This window comes from Choloepus didactylus, chromosome 4 (assembly GCF_015220235.1).
Source record: "Choloepus didactylus isolate mChoDid1 chromosome 4, mChoDid1.pri, whole genome shotgun sequence".
Classification (NCBI taxonomy): Eukaryota; Metazoa; Chordata; class Mammalia; order Pilosa; family Megalonychidae; genus Choloepus; species Choloepus didactylus.
Window position 1 is genome coordinate 108,050,745 of NC_051310.1, and position 19,328 is coordinate 108,070,072.

At 35.7% G+C, this 19,328-nt stretch overlaps 1 protein-coding gene across 5 annotated transcripts in view; it reads left to right on the forward strand.

The window, feature by feature from the left end:
* Positions 1–19,042, forward strand: part of UACA (uveal autoantigen with coiled-coil domains and ankyrin repeats) — a 154,293-nt gene extending 135,251 nt beyond the window's left edge. For all 5 annotated transcript variants that reach the window (XM_037833538.1, XM_037833536.1, XM_037833535.1 and 2 more), the window contains exons 18-19: positions 12,398–12,463; positions 17,384–19,042. In XM_037833538.1, coding sequence (XP_037689466.1) covers positions 12,398–12,463; positions 17,384–17,455 — 138 coding nt within the window. In that variant the 3' untranslated portion in view covers positions 17,456–19,042. The remainder of the gene's footprint in view (positions 1–12,397; positions 12,464–17,383) is intronic.
* Positions 19,043–19,328: the final 286 nt, after the last annotated feature.

Here is a 19,328-nt window from a genome sequence, read left to right on the forward strand (position 1 = left end):
TTCAGCAGCCACCATGGAGGCGAGAAGGCAGTGGCACGATATATTTAAAATTCTGAGTGAGAAAAATTTCCAACCAAGGATACTTTATCCAGCAAAGCTCTCCTTCAAATTTGAGGGAGAGCTTAAATTTTTCACAGACAAACAAATACTGAGAGAACTTGCTAACAAGAGACCTGCCCTACTGGAGATACTAAAGGGAGCCCTACAGATAGAGAAACAAAGAAAGGACAGAGAGACTTGGAGAAAGGTTCAGTACTAAAGAGATTCGTTATGGGTACAATAAAGGATATTAATAGAGAGAGGGGAAAAATATATATGACAAACATAAACCAAAGGAAGATAGCTGATTCAAGAAATGCCTTCACAGTTGTAACGTTGAATGTAAATGGATTAAACTCCCCAATTAAAAGATGTAGATTCGCAGAATGGATCAAAAAAAATGAACCATCAATATGTTGCATACAAGAGACTCATCTTAGACACAGGGACACAAAGAAATTGAAAATGAAAGGCTGGAAAAAAATATTTCATGCAAGCTACAGCCAAAAGAAAGCAGGTGTAGCAATATTAATCTCAGATAAAATAGACTTTAAATGCAGGGATGTTTTGAGAGACAAAGAAGGCCACTACATACTAATAAAAGGGGCAATTCAACAAGAAGAAATAACAATCATAAATATCTATGCACCCAATCAAGGTGCCACAAAATACATGAGAGAAACACTGGCAAAACTAAAGGAAGCAATTGATGTTTCCACAATAATTGTGGGAGACTACAACACATCACTCTCTCCTATAGATAGATCAATCAGACAGAAGACCAATAAGGAAATTGAAAACCTTAACAATCTGATAAATGAATTAGATTTAACAAACATATACAGATCATTACATCCCAAATCACCAGGATACACATGCTTCTCTAGTGCTCACGGAACATTCTCCAGAATAGATCATATGCTGGGACATAAAACAAGCCTCAATAAATTTAAAAAGATTGAAATTATTCAAAGCACATTCTCTGACCACAATGGAATACAAGTAGAAGTCAATAACCATCAGAGACTTAGAAAATTCACAAATACCTGGAGGTTAAACAACACGCTCCTGAACAATCAGTGAGTTAAAGAAGAAATAGCAAGAGAAATTGCTAAATATATAGAGACGAATGAAAATGAGATCACAACATACCAAAACCTATGGGATGCAGCAAAAGCAGTACTGAGGGGGAAATTTATAGCACTAAACACATATATTAAAAAGGAAGAAAGAGCCAAAATCAGAGAACTAATGGATCAACTGAAGAAGCTAGAAAATGAACAGCAAATCAATTCTAAACCAAGTACAAGAAAAGAAATAACAAGGATTAAAGCAGAAATAAATGACATAGAGACAAAAAAACAATAGAGAGGATAAATATCACCAAAAGTTGGTTCTTTGAGAAGATCAACAAGACTGACAAGCCCCTAGCTAGACTGACAAAATCAAAAAGAGAGAAGACCCATATAAACAAAATAATGAATGAAAAAGGTGACATAACTGCAGATCCTGAAGAAATTAAAAAAAATTATAAGAGGATACTATGAACAACTTTATGGCAACAAACTGGATAATGTAGAGGAAATGGACAATTTGCTGGAAACATATGAACAACCTAGACTGACCAGAGAAGAAATAGAAGACCTCAATCAACCCATCACAAGCAGAGATCCAATCAGTCATCAAAAATCTTCCCACAAATAAATGCCCAGGGCCAGATGGCTTCACAGGGGAATTCTACCAAACTTTCCAGAAAGAACTGACACCAATCTTACTCAAACTCTTTCAAAACATTGAAGAAAATGGAACACTACCTAACTCATTTTATGAAGCTAACATCAAATACCAAAACCAGGCAAAGATGCTACAAAAAAGGAAAACCACCGGCCAATCTCCCTAATGAATATAGATGCAAAAATCCTCAACAAAATACTTGCAAATCGAATCCAAAGACACATTAAAAAAATCATACACTATGACCAAGTGGGGTTCATTCCAGGCATGCAAGGATGGTTCAACATAAGAAAATCAATCAATGTATTATAACACATTAAGAATTCGAAAGGGAAAAATCAAATGTTCATCTCAATAGATGCTGAAAAAGCATTTGACAAAATCCAACATCCGTTTTTGATAAAAAACACTTCAAAAGGTAGGAATTGAAGGAAACTTCCTCAATATGATAAAGAGCATATATGAAAACCCCACAGCCAGCATAGTACTCAATGGTGAGAGACTGAAAGCCTTCCCTCTAAGATCAGGAACAAGACAAGGATGCCCGCTGTCACCACTGTTACTCAACATTGTGCTGGAAGTGCTAGCCAGGGCAGTCCAGCAAGACAAAGAAATAAAAGGCATCCAAATTGGAAAAGAAGAAGTAAAACTGTCATTGTTTGCAGATGATATGATCTTATATCTGGAAAACCCTGAGAAATCGATGATACAGCTACTAGAGCTAATAAACAAATTTAGCAAAGTAGTGAGATACAAGATTAATGCACATAAGGCAGTAATGTTTCTATATGCTAGAAATGAACGAACTGAAGAGACACTCAAGAAAAAGATACCGTTTTCAATAGCAACTAAAAAAATCAAGTACCTAGGAATAAACTTAACCAAAGATGCAAAAGACCTATACAAAGAAAACTGCATAACTCTACTAAAAGAAATAGAAGGGGACCTTAAAAGATGGAAAAATATTCCATGTTCATGGATAGAAAGGCTAAATGTCATTAAGATGTCAATTCTACCCAAACTCATCTACAGATTCAATGCAATCCCAATCAAAATTCCAACAACCTACTTTGCAGACTTGGAAGAGCTAGTTATCAAATTTATTTGGAAAGGGAAGATGCCTCGAATTGCTAAAGACACTCTAAAAAAGAAAAACCAAGTGGGAGGGCTTACACTCCCTGACTTTGAAGCTTATTATAAAGCCACAGTTGCCAAAACAGCATGGTACTGGCACAAAGCTAGACATATAGATCAATGGAATTCAATTGAGAGTTCGGAGATAGACCCTGAGATCTATGGCCGACTGATCTTTGATAAGGCCCCCAAAGTCACTGGACTGGGTCATAATGGTCTTTTCAACAAATGGGGCTGGGAGAGTTGGATATCCATATCCAAAAGAATGAAAGAGGACCCCTACCTCACACCCTACACAGAAATTAACTCAAAATGGACCAAAGATCTCAATATAAAAGAAAGTACCATAAAACTCCTGGAAGATAATGTAGGAAAACATCTTCAAGACCTTGTATTAGGCGGCCACTTCCTAGACTTTACACCCAAAGCACAAGCAACAAAAGAAAAAATAGATAAATGGGAACTCCTCAAGCTTAGAAGTTTCTGTGTCTCAAAGGAATTTCTCAAAAAGGTAAAGAGGCAGACAACTCAATGGGAAAAAATTTTTGGAAACCATGTATCTGACAAAAGACTTATATCTTGCATATATAAAGAAATCCTACAACTCAGTGACAATAATGTAGACAGCCCAATTATAAAATGGGCAAAAGATATGAAAAGACAGTTATCTGAAGAGGAAATACAAATGGCCAAGAAACACATGAAAAAATGTTCAGCTTCACTAGCTATTAGAGAGATGCAAATTAAGACCACGAGATACCATCTCACACCGATTAGAATGGCTGCCATTAAACAAACAGGAAACTACAAATGCTGGAGGGGATGTGGAGAAATTGGAACTCTTATTCATTGTTGGTGGGACTGTATAATGGTTCAGCCACTCTGGAAGTCAGTCTGGCAGTTCCTTAGAATACTAGATATAGAGTTACCATTCGATCCAGCGATTTCACTTCTCGGTATATACCCGGAAGATCGGAAAGCAGTGACACGAACAGATACCTGCACGCCAATGTTCATAGCAGCATTATTCACAATTGCCAAGAGATGGAAACAACCCAAATGTCCTTCAACAGATGAGTGGATAAATAAAATGTGGTATATACACACGATGGAATTCTACACGGCAGTAAGAAGGAATGATCTTGTGAAACATGACAACATGGATGAACCTTGAAGACATAATGCTGAGCAAAATAAGCCAGGCACAAAAAGAGAAATATTATATGCTACCAGTAATGTGAACTTTGAAAAATGTAAAAGAAATGGTTTATAATGTAGAATGTAGGGGAACTAGCAATAGAGAGCAATTAAGGAAGGGGGAACGATAATCCAAGAAGAACAGATAAGGTATTTAACGTTCTGGGGATGCCCAGGAATGACTATGGCCTGTTAATTTCTGATGGATATAGTAGCAACAAGTTCACAGAAATGTTGCTATATTAGGTAACTTTCTTGAGGTAAAGTAGGAACATGTTGGAAGTAAAGTAGTTATCTTAGGTTAGTTGTCTTTTTCTTACTCCCTTGTTATGGTCTCTTTGAAATGTTCCTTTATTGTATGTTTTTTGTTTTTGTTTTTTTTTTCATACAGTTGATTTAAAAAAAAAAAAAACAAGGAAAAAAATATGTAGAGCCCCATTGAGGAGCCTGTGGAGAATGCAGGGGTATTGGCCTACCCCACCTCGATGGTTGCTAACATGACCACAGACATAGGGGACTGGTGGTTTGATGGGTTGAGCCCTCTACCGTAGGTTTTACCCTTGGGAAGACAGTTGCTGCAAAGGAGAGGCTAGGCCTCCCTATAGTTGTGCCTAAGAGCCTCCTCCCGAATGCCTCTTTGTTGCTCAGATGTGGCCCTCTCTCTCTAGCTAAGCCAACTTGAAAGCTGAAATCACTGCCCTCCCCCCTACGTGGGATCAGACACCCAGGGGAGTGAATCTCCCTGGCAACGTGGAATATGACTCCCTGGGAGGAATGTAGACCCGGCATCATGGGACGGAGAACATCTTGACCAAAAGGGGGTTGTGAAAGGAAATGAAATAAGCTTCAGTGGCAGAGAGGTTCCAAAAGGAGCCGAGAGGTCACTCTGGTGGGCACTCTTACGCACAATTTAGACAACCCTTTTCAGGTTCTAAAGAATTGGGGTAGCTGGTGGTGGATACCTGAAACTATCAAACTACAACCCAGAACCCATGAATCTCGAAGACAATTGTATAAAAATGTAGCTTATGAGGGGTGACAATGGGATTGGGAAAGCCATAAGGACCACACTCCCCTTTGTCTAGTTTATGGATGGATGAGTAGAAAAATAGGGGAAGGAAACAAACAAACAAACAGACAAAGGTACCCACTGTTCTTTTTTACTTCAATTGCTCTTTTTCACTTTAATTATTATTCTTGTTATTTTTGTGTGTGTGCTAATGAAGGTTTCAGGGATTGATTTAGGTGATGAATGTACAACTATGTAATGGTACTGTGAACAATCGAATGTACGATTTGTTTTGTATGACTGCGTGGTATGTGAATATATCTCAATAAAATGAAGATTAAAAAAAAAAAAAGGTGTTCGGGAAGGAAGAAGTGGAAAAGCTAAGAGGAGTGACCTGGAATATTTGGCACCACTCAGAGGTGTACAAGTGGAATTAAAACTTGTGGGAGAAAATACAAGACATCATTTCTCTCTTGCAAGACCTAATGTTGAGTCAAAAAAGACTTAAGAGAGGAAATATTATAATTAGCTTGGACTGGTCTTAAACTTTTTGGATTTTTATCACATTTTTTGTGATTCCATTAATATGAAATTTCTATGGAGACAGAAATTAAATTATTGGTTGCTTATGGCTGAAGGGGAGGGGATTGGAGAGAAATGGAGAGTGATCCTAATGGGTACAGGGTTTCTTTTTGGGCTAATGAAAATCTCTAAAATTGGTTGTGATGGTTGCACAACTCTGTGAATACATTAAAACTCTTTAAATGGGTGGTTTGTATGGTTTCTAAGTTACATGCCAATAAAGCTATAAAATGGTTGGATTTTTGCTTGTCTCATCAGTAAGTTCTACTTGTTCAACTTGGCTTTAAACCTCATGAGGGTGGGTACTAGCTCTTTATTGCTTTGTAACCCTCACCATTGTTCAGAGAGTGTATGAAGTACAAAAAAAAAAAAAAAAAAACAAAAAGAAAACCAGAGGATAAAATGGCTGAAGTAAGTACTGCCTTGGGCAGTAATAACACAGAATGTTTAATGGCTTAAATTCCATAATCAAAAGACTCAGATTGGCAGAATGGATGAAAAAGCATGATCCAACTATGTATTGTTTACAAGAGATGTACCTTAGACCCAAATACACAAATAGGTTGAAAATGAAAGGTTGGAAAAAGATGCTCCATGCTAAAAGTAACCAAAAAAGAATTGGGGTAGCTATATAATATCAGATAAAATATATTTAAATGTAAAACAGATTCTTTATAAGAGACAAAGAAGGACACTACAGATTAATAAAAGGGGCAGTCCGCTAAGAGGAAATAACAATCATAAATATTTAGGCACACTGGCAAAATTGAAGGGAAAAATAATAGTTGGAGACTTCAGTGCACCACTCTCATCAACAGCTAGAACATTCTAGACAGAGGATTAGTAAGGAAACGGAGAACTTGAATAATATGGTTAATGAATGAGACTTAACAGACACATACTGAACATCGCACCCTACAACAGCTAGATATACATTCTTCTCAAGTGCTCACAGATCATTCTCCAGGACAGACCACATGTTGGGTCAGAATACAAGTCTCAGTAAATTTAAAAAGATTGGAAATTATACAAAGCATTTTCTCTGACCATGATGGATTGAAGCTGGAAAACAAAAACAGGCAGAGAACTGGAAAATTCACAAATATGTGCAAGTTAAGTAACAAATCCTTAAACAATCAGTGGGTTAAAGAAGAAATTACAAGGGAAATTAGTAAATATCTTGAGATGCATGAAAATGAGAATAACACATACCAAAACTTATGGGATGCAGTGAAGGCAGTGTTGAGAGGGAAATTTATAGCACTCAACACGTACGTTAGAAAAGAAGAAAGAACTAAAATCAAAGACCTGACCGCACACCTGGAGGAGCTAGAAAAAGAACAGCAAACTAATACCAAAGCAAGCAGAAGGAAAGAAACAACAAAAAGGAGAGCAGAAATAAATGAAATTGAGAATTAAAAAAAAAACAATAGAATCAATGAAACCAAAAGTTGGTTCTTTGAGATCAATAAAATGGACAAAACCTTAGCTAAACTGACAAAGAAAAAAGAGAGAGAAGATGCAAATAAATAAAATCAGAAATGGGGGAGGAGGTCACATTACTACTGACCCCACAGAAATATAAAGGATCATCAGAGTATACTATGAACAACTGCATGCAAACATATCAGACAATTTAGATGAAATGGACAAATTCCTAGAAACCCACAAACAGCCTGCACTGGCTCTGGAAGAAATAGAAGATCTCAATAACCAATTAGAAATAAGGAGATTGAATCATTCACCAAAGACCTGCCAAGAAAGAAAAGCCCAGGACCAGAAGGCTCCACAGTGAATTGTAGCAATCATTCCAAGAAGAATTAATACCAATCCTGCTCAAACTCTTCCAAAAAATCAAAGAGAGGGAACACAACCCAACTCATTCTATGAGGCCAGCATCACCCGAATAACAAAGCCAGATAAAGATACTCTAAGAAAAGAAAATTTCAGACCAATTTCTCATATGACTATAAATGCAAAAGTCCTCAACAAAATACCTGCAAATCAGATCCAGCCATAAGTTAAAAGAATTATACACCATGATCAAGTGGGTTAATTATCCCAGGTATGCAAGGGTAGTTCAACATAAGAAAATCAATTAATGAACTATACCACATTAACAAAATAAAGAGGAAAAACATATGATCATCTCGATTGATGCAAAAAGGGCATTTGATAAAATCCAGCATCCTTTTTTGATAAAAACACTTCAAAAATAAGAATGAAAGGACTTCTTCAAAATGATAAAGGGCATATATGAAAAACCCACTGCTAACATCATACTCAATGGCAAAAGACAGAAAGGTTTCCCTCTAAAATCTGGAGCAAGACAAGGATGCCCACTGTCACCACTTTTATTCAACATTGTCCTGGAAGTTCTAGCCAGAGCCATTAGGTATGAAAAAGAAATAAAAGACATCCAAATTGGAAATGGAAGAAGTAAAATTTACCCTCTTTGCGGCTAAGATGATCCTATGTATAGAAAGTCCTGAAAAATCTACAACAAAGCTACTAGAGCTAATAAATGAGTTTAGCAAAGTCTTGGGATACAAGATCAACCTGGAAAAATCAGATATGTTTCTGTACACTAGTAGTGAGCAATCCAAGGAGGAAGTCAAGAAAAAATTTCGTTTCTCGTAGCAACTAAAAGAATCAAATATCTAGGAATAAATTTATAAAGGACTTGTACACAGACAACTGCAAAACATTGCTAAAAGAAATCAAAGAAGACCTAAATAAATGGAAGGACATTCCATGTTTATGGATTGGAAGACTAACTGTTATTAAGATGTCAAGTCTATCCAAATTGATTTATAGATTTAAAGCAATCCCAATAAAAATTCCAGCAGCTTTCTTTGCAGAAATGGAAAAACCAATCATCAAATTTATTTGGAAGGTTAAGGGACCCCAAATAGTCAAAATTCAATCCTGAAAAAGAACAAAGTTGGAGGATTCACACTTCCTGATTTTAAAGCATATTACAAAGCTCCATTGATCAAAACAGCATGGTTCTGGCATAAGGATAGATATAATGACCAATGGAATTGAGGTGAGAGTTCAGAAATTGACCCTCACATTTATGGCCAATTGATTTTTGACATGGCTGCCAAGTCAACTGGAAAAGAATACTCTCTTCAACAAGTGGTGTTGGATATCCATATGATATGTGGAGATTCATATGCAAAAGAATGAAAGAGGACCTGCATTTCATACCCTGTACAAAACTTAACTCAAAATGTATCAAAGACCTAAATATAAGAGCCAGGATTATAAAACTCCGAAAAGAAAACATAGGGAACCATCTTCAAGATCTTGTGGTAGGCAATGGTTTCTTAGACTTTACACCCAAAGGACAAGTGGTGAAAGAGAAATTAGACAAATGGGACATCCTGAAAATTAAAAACTTTTGCGCATCAATTGACTTTGTCATGAAAATGAAAAGACAGCCTACTAAATGGGAGAAAGTATTTGGAAACCATATATCTGATAAGGGTTTAATATCCAGAATATATAAAGAAATTCTACAACTCAACAATAAAAAGACAAACAACCCAATTTAAAAATGGACAAAAGACTTGAGAAGACATTTTTCCAATGAGGAATTACAAAGGGCCAATAAGCACATGAAAGGATGTTCAGTGTCACTAGCCATTAGGGAAATACAAATCAAAACCATAATGAGATATCGTGTCATGCAGGCAGCCGATTCAGCACCCGGCAGTCGGGCCTAGTGGCACAGCCCTTGGGCCTTCAGTACACGTCGTGGTAACCGTTCCGCAAGGCAGAGCATCGAGTGGCACCTATGACTCCTGCCTAAAAGGAATTTGTTTCTTGCTGCTGTTTCTTATATTCATGCTGCCTCTTTTTCTCATTTGGCGTCTTTTGGGCTCTGTGGTGGTGGAATGCTCCCACACCTAGCTACATTAATGAGCCAACGGCTTACCCTGCATTAGCTTCAGGCTTACCCTGCATTAGCTTCAGCGTAAGTGACAATGCCTGCTCCTTTCTTAGAAGACAATAGGTCACTCTTTCTGCTCACTCCCACTGGCCACCTGTCAACTAGGTGGTAATCCCCCTTCCCAAGCTTTGAAAGAGTTAGCTAGAAGAAACAAAAAGGTAATGATTAACAGATTCAAAAACATGAACACAAAAAATAGTTATAGATTGCTTGGTACTAAATAACAGGAACTGTTATGCCTGTGCCGAAACTCTGTGTCTTGCTACGCTCCAGGGAGTCTGTCCCTGCTAGCCCATTGATCATTGTGTAAGAATAAATAATGTCTGAGATTTAGCCAAAATATTCTAGTATTGTATGCCTGAATGCTAGTGTGTATGTTACAGAGAATTATAAAAATAAAGCTCTGATGCTCTGCTTGGTCGAAGATTCCATCTTCGTACCCAGACGCAGCAAGATGTCTGTCTCCTTTCTTCGCCGACTCCAGCCCCCCTATCAGGACCCTGACCGTTGCTGAGGCTGGCCCTCGGCGGTGTCACATCTACTAGAATGGCCACTATTAAAAATAACAGAAGTAACTACAAGTGTTGGAGAGGGTGTAGAGAAATAGGAACACTCATTCAATGCTGGTGGGTATGTACAATGATGCAGACACTGTAGAAGACAGTTTGACAGTTCCTTAGTTAAGTATAGAATTACCATATGTTCTGGCAATCCTACTAGATACAGACCCAGAAGAATAGAAAACAGGGACGTGAGCAGATGTTCATAGTGGCATTCTTCACAGTTGCCAAAAGAAGCAACCCAAGTGTCCATCAGATGATGAATGGATAAATAAAATGTGGTAAATACATATGATTGAATATTATTCAGCCGTAAAAAAGAATGAAGTCCTGATGCATGTGACAATATAGATGAACTTTGAGGTCATTGTTGATTGAAATAAGCCAGATACAAAAGGACAAATATTGTGTGATCTCACTGTGATATGAACTAATTATAATAAGCAAATTCATAGAGTTAGAGTCTAGAATAGACTGGGGTTAGAGAATGGGGAGTTAATGCTTAATTTGTACAGAATTTCTATTTAGGTGGATGGTAAAAGTTTGGAAATGGATGGTGGTGATGGTAACATATTTCTGTGTGTAATCAACAGTACTGAACTGAAGAGGTGAGTGTTGTTAAAGGGGGAAACTTTGGGATACCTATATTATTAGAATAAAATTTAAACATAGGACTGTACAACACAATAAACCCTATTGTAGACAATGGACTATAATTAATAGTGCAGGTATAAGAATATTCTTTCATGAATTAAAACAAAAATATAAGATACTAATACACGGTGCAAATAATGAGATAGAATCTGAGAAGAATTCACCTAATGTAAATTATAGATAATAGACAATAGTACGATTTTAATCATCTTTTATCAATTGTAACAAAGGTAACTTCTGTTAAAAAAAAAATTGTACAATTATAAAAAAGTGCAGTAATCAGTTGTAACATATATTCCACACCATTGCAAGGTGTTGGTGGTGGGGTGTTGAATGGGAATCCTGTATTTCATTCATGATTGTTTTGTAAAATCACAATTTATCTAATAAAAATTTTTTTAATTAAAAAAAAAAAAGCTAGTGGCGTCAAGCATTCCCCTTATCTTTGATCCCTTGGTTTCATCATCCATAAAATATAATACTAACTGATTATTTGTTTGTTTACTTTTTTAATTGAATGAGCTAATATACATTAAACTGCTAAGTATAAAATAATACCAGCCAAATGTAAATTGTTGCTAATGTTTTCCTATTCTGTAAGAATAGGTTATAAGTTGTTTTTGAATAGAAAAAAGTTATTTTTTAGAGTGTTTGTTTTCTAGCACTATTGGCCTACATATTATTGGCAGATTGCTAACTTGGATTTATCAGAAGGATAGAATAGTCCCTTTAATATTTGGAAATATTTATTTGTCATTTATTATGTTATGACACTGAGCTAAGCACTGTCAGAGATAGAAACAGTTCCATAATTCTTTCCCCAAGGAGTGTGCAAGTTAGAGAGACCACGCATAGATACATGAAAAGTAAAATAGCAAGAGATGTCAGAATAACATTGAAAATGCAGTCCCAGATTCTATGTGATATGAGTTCCCAGGAAAGAAAGATTACTAGTGTGGTGGGAGCTAGTTTCCTAAATAGATCGTGTTCGGTAGGTGAGAGGAAATTAGAGGGTCTTTCAGGCAAAGAAAGGCAATAGAGGTGGAATGCAAGTGGCATGCCAGGTGGCAGGAAAAGGCTGAGTTTGGATTCTCTGTTACGTATAAAGAGGTGCCACCCAGGATTTTTAAGTCAAAAGTGATGTGGGAAAAGAATGCAGTCTTGGAACTGTGAGAGAGAATAAAGTTTAGCAATAGAAGACAAGATAGGAAGATTTTGTAACAATGCAAAGCATATTTTGTTAAGCATCTATCGATTAGATTCCTGGCATTAAATGTGAACCTGAGGCAGTGATTTCATGTTATCTGAGAAGAGCAGCATGGGTTTCACTATGAATTGTTCTCATGCAACCACTGGAAAAGTTTATACTATTGTTATGTGATAGAATTCTGCATCTGGTGGTCCAAGGTAGCACTTCAATAATACACTGTTTTGTAGTGTCAGACCTAAGGACAGCAGTGTCACAAGCCTCCATGTGTTTGGAAATGTGAATGCTGAGATTCTGATTTTTCTATTTTTCTACATTTCTAGGATGCTGACAGACAGCATCAAGAAGTAATCGCAATTTATCGGACACACCTTCTTAGTGCTGCACAGGTAAAAACTATTTCACTTTTGGAAAGGTAATCATTTTAGAGAAAATAATTATCTTCTATTTTCAGAAAAATTTATGTGAAAGTATTTGATGTTTAAAGTAGCTATACCCCATATGCTTATTTTAAAATAATTGCCTTTCTTTTAATCATGCTTACATATCTCCCGGAGAACTTTACAAAGCTACGTGGCAACACAGCATCTTAAATTTAGGGTTGTCTCCATCTGCTTGTCACTCAGTTTATAGACAGTTTGGCAACACACAATGGCAGCAACATCAATGGTGTTGCTAGCTGGAGATAATGCCTTGACTTCCACATGTAGCTGTAAGCATAAAGAGTAGAGTGGAAAAGACTTAGTGTGTTTTCTTAGTAGCTTAGGAGTATTTCTTTGAAATATAAAGAATACTATAAAAGTGCAAAAATGAAAAATAGGGAGTGTGTAGAATTGTAACAATTAAGGAAAAGTTTTTTTTCTGTTAAGAGATTATTAAAAATATATATTTATTGAATCTAAAACTCAGTAAAGCATAAGATTAAGAATTCTCTTCTTTGGGGATATACTGAGAAAGTTGCATTTTTTGTTTTGTTTTGTTTTTTAATCACACTAACAAAATGTTTAAAATATGAAGGATACTGTGCTTAATGCTGTATAGAAATCTCATAAACAACATTTCCAGAATTCTCAGAATAGATTTTTCAGAAATGTGTACTAGAGAGACAAATGTTGGAATGATAGGTGAGATATACAGGCATACCTCATTTTATTGCACTTCACTTTATTACGCTTCGCAGATAATGCTTTTTTTTTTTTTGCAAATTGAAGGTTTGTAGCAACCCTGCATCGAGTAAGTCTATCAGCACAATTTTTCCAACATCATGTGCTCACTTCATGTCTCTTTGTCACTTTTTGGTAATTCTTGCAATATTTCAAACTTTAATTATATATATTGTGATGATCTGTGTTGTGATCAGTGATCTTTGATGTTACTATTTTAATTGTTTTGGGGTGCCACAAACCATGCTCATATAAGATGGTGAACTTAGTCAATAAATGTGTGTGTTCTGACTGCTCCATCAACTGGCCATTCCTGGTCTCTTTCCCTCTCCTCAAGCATCCCTATTCCCTTTCCTCAAGTGTCCCTATTCCCTGAGACACAGCAATATTGAAATTAGGCCAATCAATAACCCTGCACAGGGGCTCTAACTATTCAAGTGAAAGGAATGGTCACACATCTCTCATTTAAAATCAAAAGCTAGAAATGATTAAGTGCAGTGAAGAAGGCATAATTAAAGCTGAGATAGGCCAAATGCTAGGCCTCTTACGCCAAATAGTTAGCCAATCTGTGAATGCAAAGGAAAAGTTCCTGAAGGAAATCAGAAGTGCTACTCCAATGAACACACGAGTGATAAGAAACAGAAGCAGACTTATTGCTGATACGGAGAAAGTTTTAGTAGTCTGAATAGAAAATCAAAACCAGCCACAACATTCCCTTTAGCCAAAGCCCAATCCAGAGCAAGGCCCTAACTCTCTTCAATTCTTTGAAGGCTGAGAGAGGTGAGGAAGCTCCAGAAGAAAAGTTTGAAGCTAGGAGAGATGGTTCTTGATGTTTAAGGAAAGAAGCCGTCTCCATAACAAAGTGCAAGTGAAGCAGCAAGCGCTGATGTAGAAGCTGCAGCAAGTTATCCAGAAGATCTAGCTAAGATAATTGATGAAAGTGGCTACACCAAACAACAGATTTTCAGTGTAGACAAAACACCTTCTATTGGAAGAAGATGCCATCTAGGACTTTCCTAGCTAGAGAGGAGTCAATGCTGCCTTCAAAGCTTCAAAGGATAGGCTGACTTTCTTGTCAGGGGCTAATGCAGCTAACTTGTAATTGAAGTGAATGTTCATGTACCATTCCGAAAAGCCTAGGGCCCTTAAGAATTGTGCTAAATCCTCTCTGTCTGTGCTCTTTAAATGGAACAACAAAGCCTGGATGACAGCATATCTGTTTATAACGTGGTTTACTGAATATTTTAAGCCCGCTGTTGAGACCTACTGTTCAGAAAAAAAACTTCTTTCAAAATATTACTACTCATTGACAATGTACCTGGTCATGCAAGAGCCCTGATGGAGATGCACGAGATGAATGTTGTTTTCATGCTGCTAAGATAACATCCATTCTGCAGCCCATAGATCAGATTCATTTCAACTTTCAAGTCTTATTATTTAAGAAATACGTTTCATACAGCTATAGCTGTCATAGATAGTGATTCCTCTGATGGGTCTTGGCAGTCAATTGAAAACTTCCTGGAAAGGATTCACCATTCTAGATGCCATTAAGAACATTTGTGATTCATGGGAGGAAATTAAAATATCAACATTAACAGGAGTTTGGAAGAAGTTGATTCTTGACCTTGAAGTGTTCAAGAGGAAGTAAATGCAGATGTGGTAGACATACAAGAGAACTAGAATTAGAAGTAGAGCCTGAAGATGTGACTGAATTGCTGCAATCTCAACATAAAACTTGAACGGATGAGGAGTTGCTTCTTATGGATGAGCAAAGAAAGTGGTTTCCTGAGATGGAATCTACTCCTGGTAAAGTTGCTGTGAACACTATTGAAATGACAACAAAGGATTTAGAATGTTAAATAAATTTAGTTGATAAAGCAGTAGCCGGGTTTGAGAGAATTGACTTCAATTTTGAAAGAAATTCTACTGTGGGTAAAATACTATCAAATAGCATCACATGTTAACAGAGAAATCTTTTAAAAAGGAAGAGTCAGTGGATGGGGCAAATACTTGATTATTGTCTTATTTTAAGATATGGCCACAGCCATCCCAGCCTTCAGCAACCACCACCCTGATCAGTCAGCAGCTATCAACATTGAGGCAAGACCCTCCACCAACAATAAGATACCGACTTGCTGAAGCTCAGATAATGGTTAGCATTTTTTAGCAGTAGAGTATTTTAAAATTAAGATATGTACATTTTTTAGACATAATGCTATTGCACACTTAATAGAATACAGTAAAATGTAAACATAACTTTTATATACACTGGGAAGCCAAAAAATTCATGTAATTTGATTTACTGTGATATATGCTTAATTGTGGTGGTCTGGAACAGAACCTGCAGCATCTCCAACGTATGACTGTAATAAGAATTGTTTCAGGGTTTGAAGTGTGTCAGGCCATACTATTTTTTTTTAAAAGGAAGATGTTGAGAGAATGCCTCAAGGTAAGATCATTAAAAAAAAATTAGGTAAAATAATGTAGAGGAAGAAACGTTATGATGTCAAATTCTTAAAATAAAAAAGCCTGCCTTTTCTATAGGATATGGAAGGGGAACCTATGAAAAAGAATGAATGGTATGATAGAAGAAGGTATCTTTGGCTGCTCTCTTTTGAATAGATAGAAGATAAGCTGGTATTTGAAAGTATATTGCAATTATTAGAAAAGACTTGATGGACACCAGAATAGAAAATTTAGAAGGGGGCATAGTAGAAAAGAGTAGAAAATCTGTAATTAGAGAGGCAGGAAACTCACCCAGATCTGGTATTAGATAAGCTTTCACCTGAAGGATACTGTAAACTAACAAGCCTCTCCACTTTGTATAATGTACACCTCTGAAATTTTGAATTATTGTCTATTGACTCCTAATGAATCAAAACAAAAACAACTGACATCTGAAATAGCCTTGCCTTCTGATATCATAAAGTTAACTAAGAAATTCAGTTTAGTAAGCTATGGCTAATATTTGAAATTTAATTATCCTGCTGTTATAGAAAAAGATTTTGGAAGCAAAACTTTTTATATTGATAGGAAATGTTGGACTGAAACCTATCTCAAGCAAAAAAAAAAAAAAGTGGGGGAGGGCATAATAGAGTTTGTAAGCCCACCATATTGACTTCTTGCATTTAATCAATTTTTTTAAATTATTAATTTTATTTAAAAATTTCCAGAAATCTCAAAACACTCTTATCCACCAAGTATCAACTTCCTCTTCTCCCTGACCTCATCCCCTGGTCTCCTTGAATCTACTTTCTGTCTTGATTTTTTAAGTTTAAAAGGTTTCTTTTTAAATATAAATGGCTAATGGGCATGTGAAAAGATGCACAGCCTCACTGGTAAGGAGGAATGCAAATAAACAAGGTACTTAGCATTTTTCACCTGTGGGATTGGCAAATACTAAACAGGACTGTAGTCTATAGTGCTGGCCAGAGTGTTTGAGGAAACAGGCATTTGTACCCTGTCAGTGGAAGTGTAAATTGCTATAATCTCAGTAGAGGGAAATTTTGTAGTACTTAGCAAAGTTCAAAATTGAGCCTACTTTCTGACCTAACAATTTCTTCTCTAGGAGTCTGTTCATAAAGATTAGGGGAATGGGTAAAGAAATTGTGATATTCATACAGTGAACTACTATACAATAATTTAAAATAATTAGATAACTCTAAGGAAATTTTTTTTGTGACACTAAGTGAAAAAAAAACAGGTTGCAAAATAATATGTATTTATGATACTATTTGTATAAAAATATATAAATGTGGGGATTTTTCATAAGTTACTTTTCTAATTAAAAATAAATCTCAGTAGGAGCAAAAATAAAGTTTCCTTGAAATCTGTTTTGCTCATTTATAATATAATGTTGCCTCTATCTTCTGGGATCATTATTAAAAGAGAGAAAAAGAAGTTTGTCCATCTGTTTTCTGATAATACAAGTTGAGATCAGCAGGTGTGTAGTACTTTTAAATTGACTTTATTTTCATGCTAAAGTTCTACTCCCTTTTCCAATAATTCCTTTCATCATCATAATGGTGTGGATTTAGCATTTAGTGAATCACAACCAATTATGCCCTATTATAAAGAATTTGTCTTTAGAATTCTTGAGTAAAGATGGTGGCATAAAGTATTTTCCTCTTTCCTCTCTCCCTCAAGGGTCACATGGATGAAGATGTTCAGGCAGCCTTACTCCAGATCATACAAATGCAGCAGGGGCTTGTGTGCTAGCACTGATCGGCTAATGACTGCTTTGTCCTGCTGGTGCTGGGTGTTCTGTGTGCAATTGCATGGCCTTGCCAGGCCTTACTTTGCTAATATAATTAAAATAAAATCTATTTTGTTCCATCAGTAGGTTTTCTTTAAATTAGATGAATATGCTACTGAGTTTTTCATTGTCTGTTCAAATCATGTATTGTATATATGTTAATTTTACAGTTTGACAAACAACATTGGATGGACTACATATTTTTAAATCTTTGAGTCTCTAATAAAGCATGTGTGGTCTGAGTAGGTCCATATGAAGACGGTATGGACTGAAATAATTGTTTAAAGATTTGTTTCCAAGAAATTAATCTGTTTGGTGGCCACTTTTAAGTGGATCAAAAGACCTTTCAGATCCTCAGTCAAGCCACAAGACTTAACAGTGGTTTTGAGGAATGCATTGTAACTTGGCTGGCCAAGTTGCGTCTTTATTGAAGTAACTTAATAAGTGCCTTTGACTTCTTTTGGAGGTAGAGATTTTTTTCTTCTTACACTAGTAACTTTTATGCCTTTTAAGAATAAATTTCTTTTCATAAATGGTTTGCAGTACTAAATTACATTTAGATTAAGAACAGCAGGGGTGGAATATATCAGGAATTTATAATAAAATTGCCTCATAATCTCCACAACAGTATCTTAATTTTTACTTGTGACTTTTCTTGCCACAGTATTCAAAGAGCTATCATAAATGGAATACTATATTTTTCAAACTGTCAAAAATTTTAGACCTCTTTTTTAGCAATTACTTTGACATTTGCTACTATAGTAACCAAGCACTCATTATATATGCATTTTCCAAATGTTTCGTACTTATTTAAAGGAAAATTGCACAAATAAGATTAATAATGTGAAATGCTGTTTTCTTACAAAATTAGTATAAGCATATTGATTTTAGAACACAGGTCTTTAAGGTTTTAGACAAAAGTGCAATAATACAATAAACTGTAAGAATATAGATAGCAAGGAAGTAAAATTGGACATGTTTATAGTAAGTACTCTAATGTAACCAACCATTTTTATTAACTATATCTCATTAAAGGAAGTTTATATCTTATTATTTTTATTAATATTTTGTTTAGCATTCAGGTTTAAAATTACTAATTTGATTGTTGGCAAATAAACTGAACAAATGAATAATTTCAGTTGGATTCTCTTAGAGTATAGAATGTGACTTAGCAATAATTTTTAAATCTAATTTTTTATCCCATTTTTGTATAATAGGATAGCTTCTCCCACCAAAGAATAAGCCATCATGTTTCCTCCATTTAGAAACAACATTAACAAGTCATGATTGGATTTATTTTTTATTCTTTAGGTAGTATACACAGTTTACATAGGCAATATTTGGTTTCTTTAGATATTACATTTAATACTGTCCTTCAACATGAGTTCTGATTCACGAGTTTTAGGTCCACCTGTTGAAGCTCTTGAGTATAGCAAAGTTATATACCAAATATTGAATTACAGTGTTGTATTTTCCTTATTGGGGTAGAAAGAGAACCATATGTGTATTTTATTTTGTCCTCAACCACCAATAAAATGTTTTCTGTGGAATGTTGTTTTGAACAGTCTTGTAAAGGATTTTCAAGTTAAACTACTCTCTTTGCGCTCTTTAGAGAACTTGGAACAGTGGTTTTCAAAGTAAAGATGATGATATCCATTTTTAATTAGTTATCTCTAGTGAAATATCGAGTAACCTCCTTGAATTAATCCTATTGTTTCATTCCCTCACTATGATATCCTGGACAGAGATTGCACTGAAGATTAAGGTTTTTTGGTTAGCAAACAAGTGGAACATAGATAATGGGCAATGCTAACCTCTACAGCTGTTGTTGGCTGA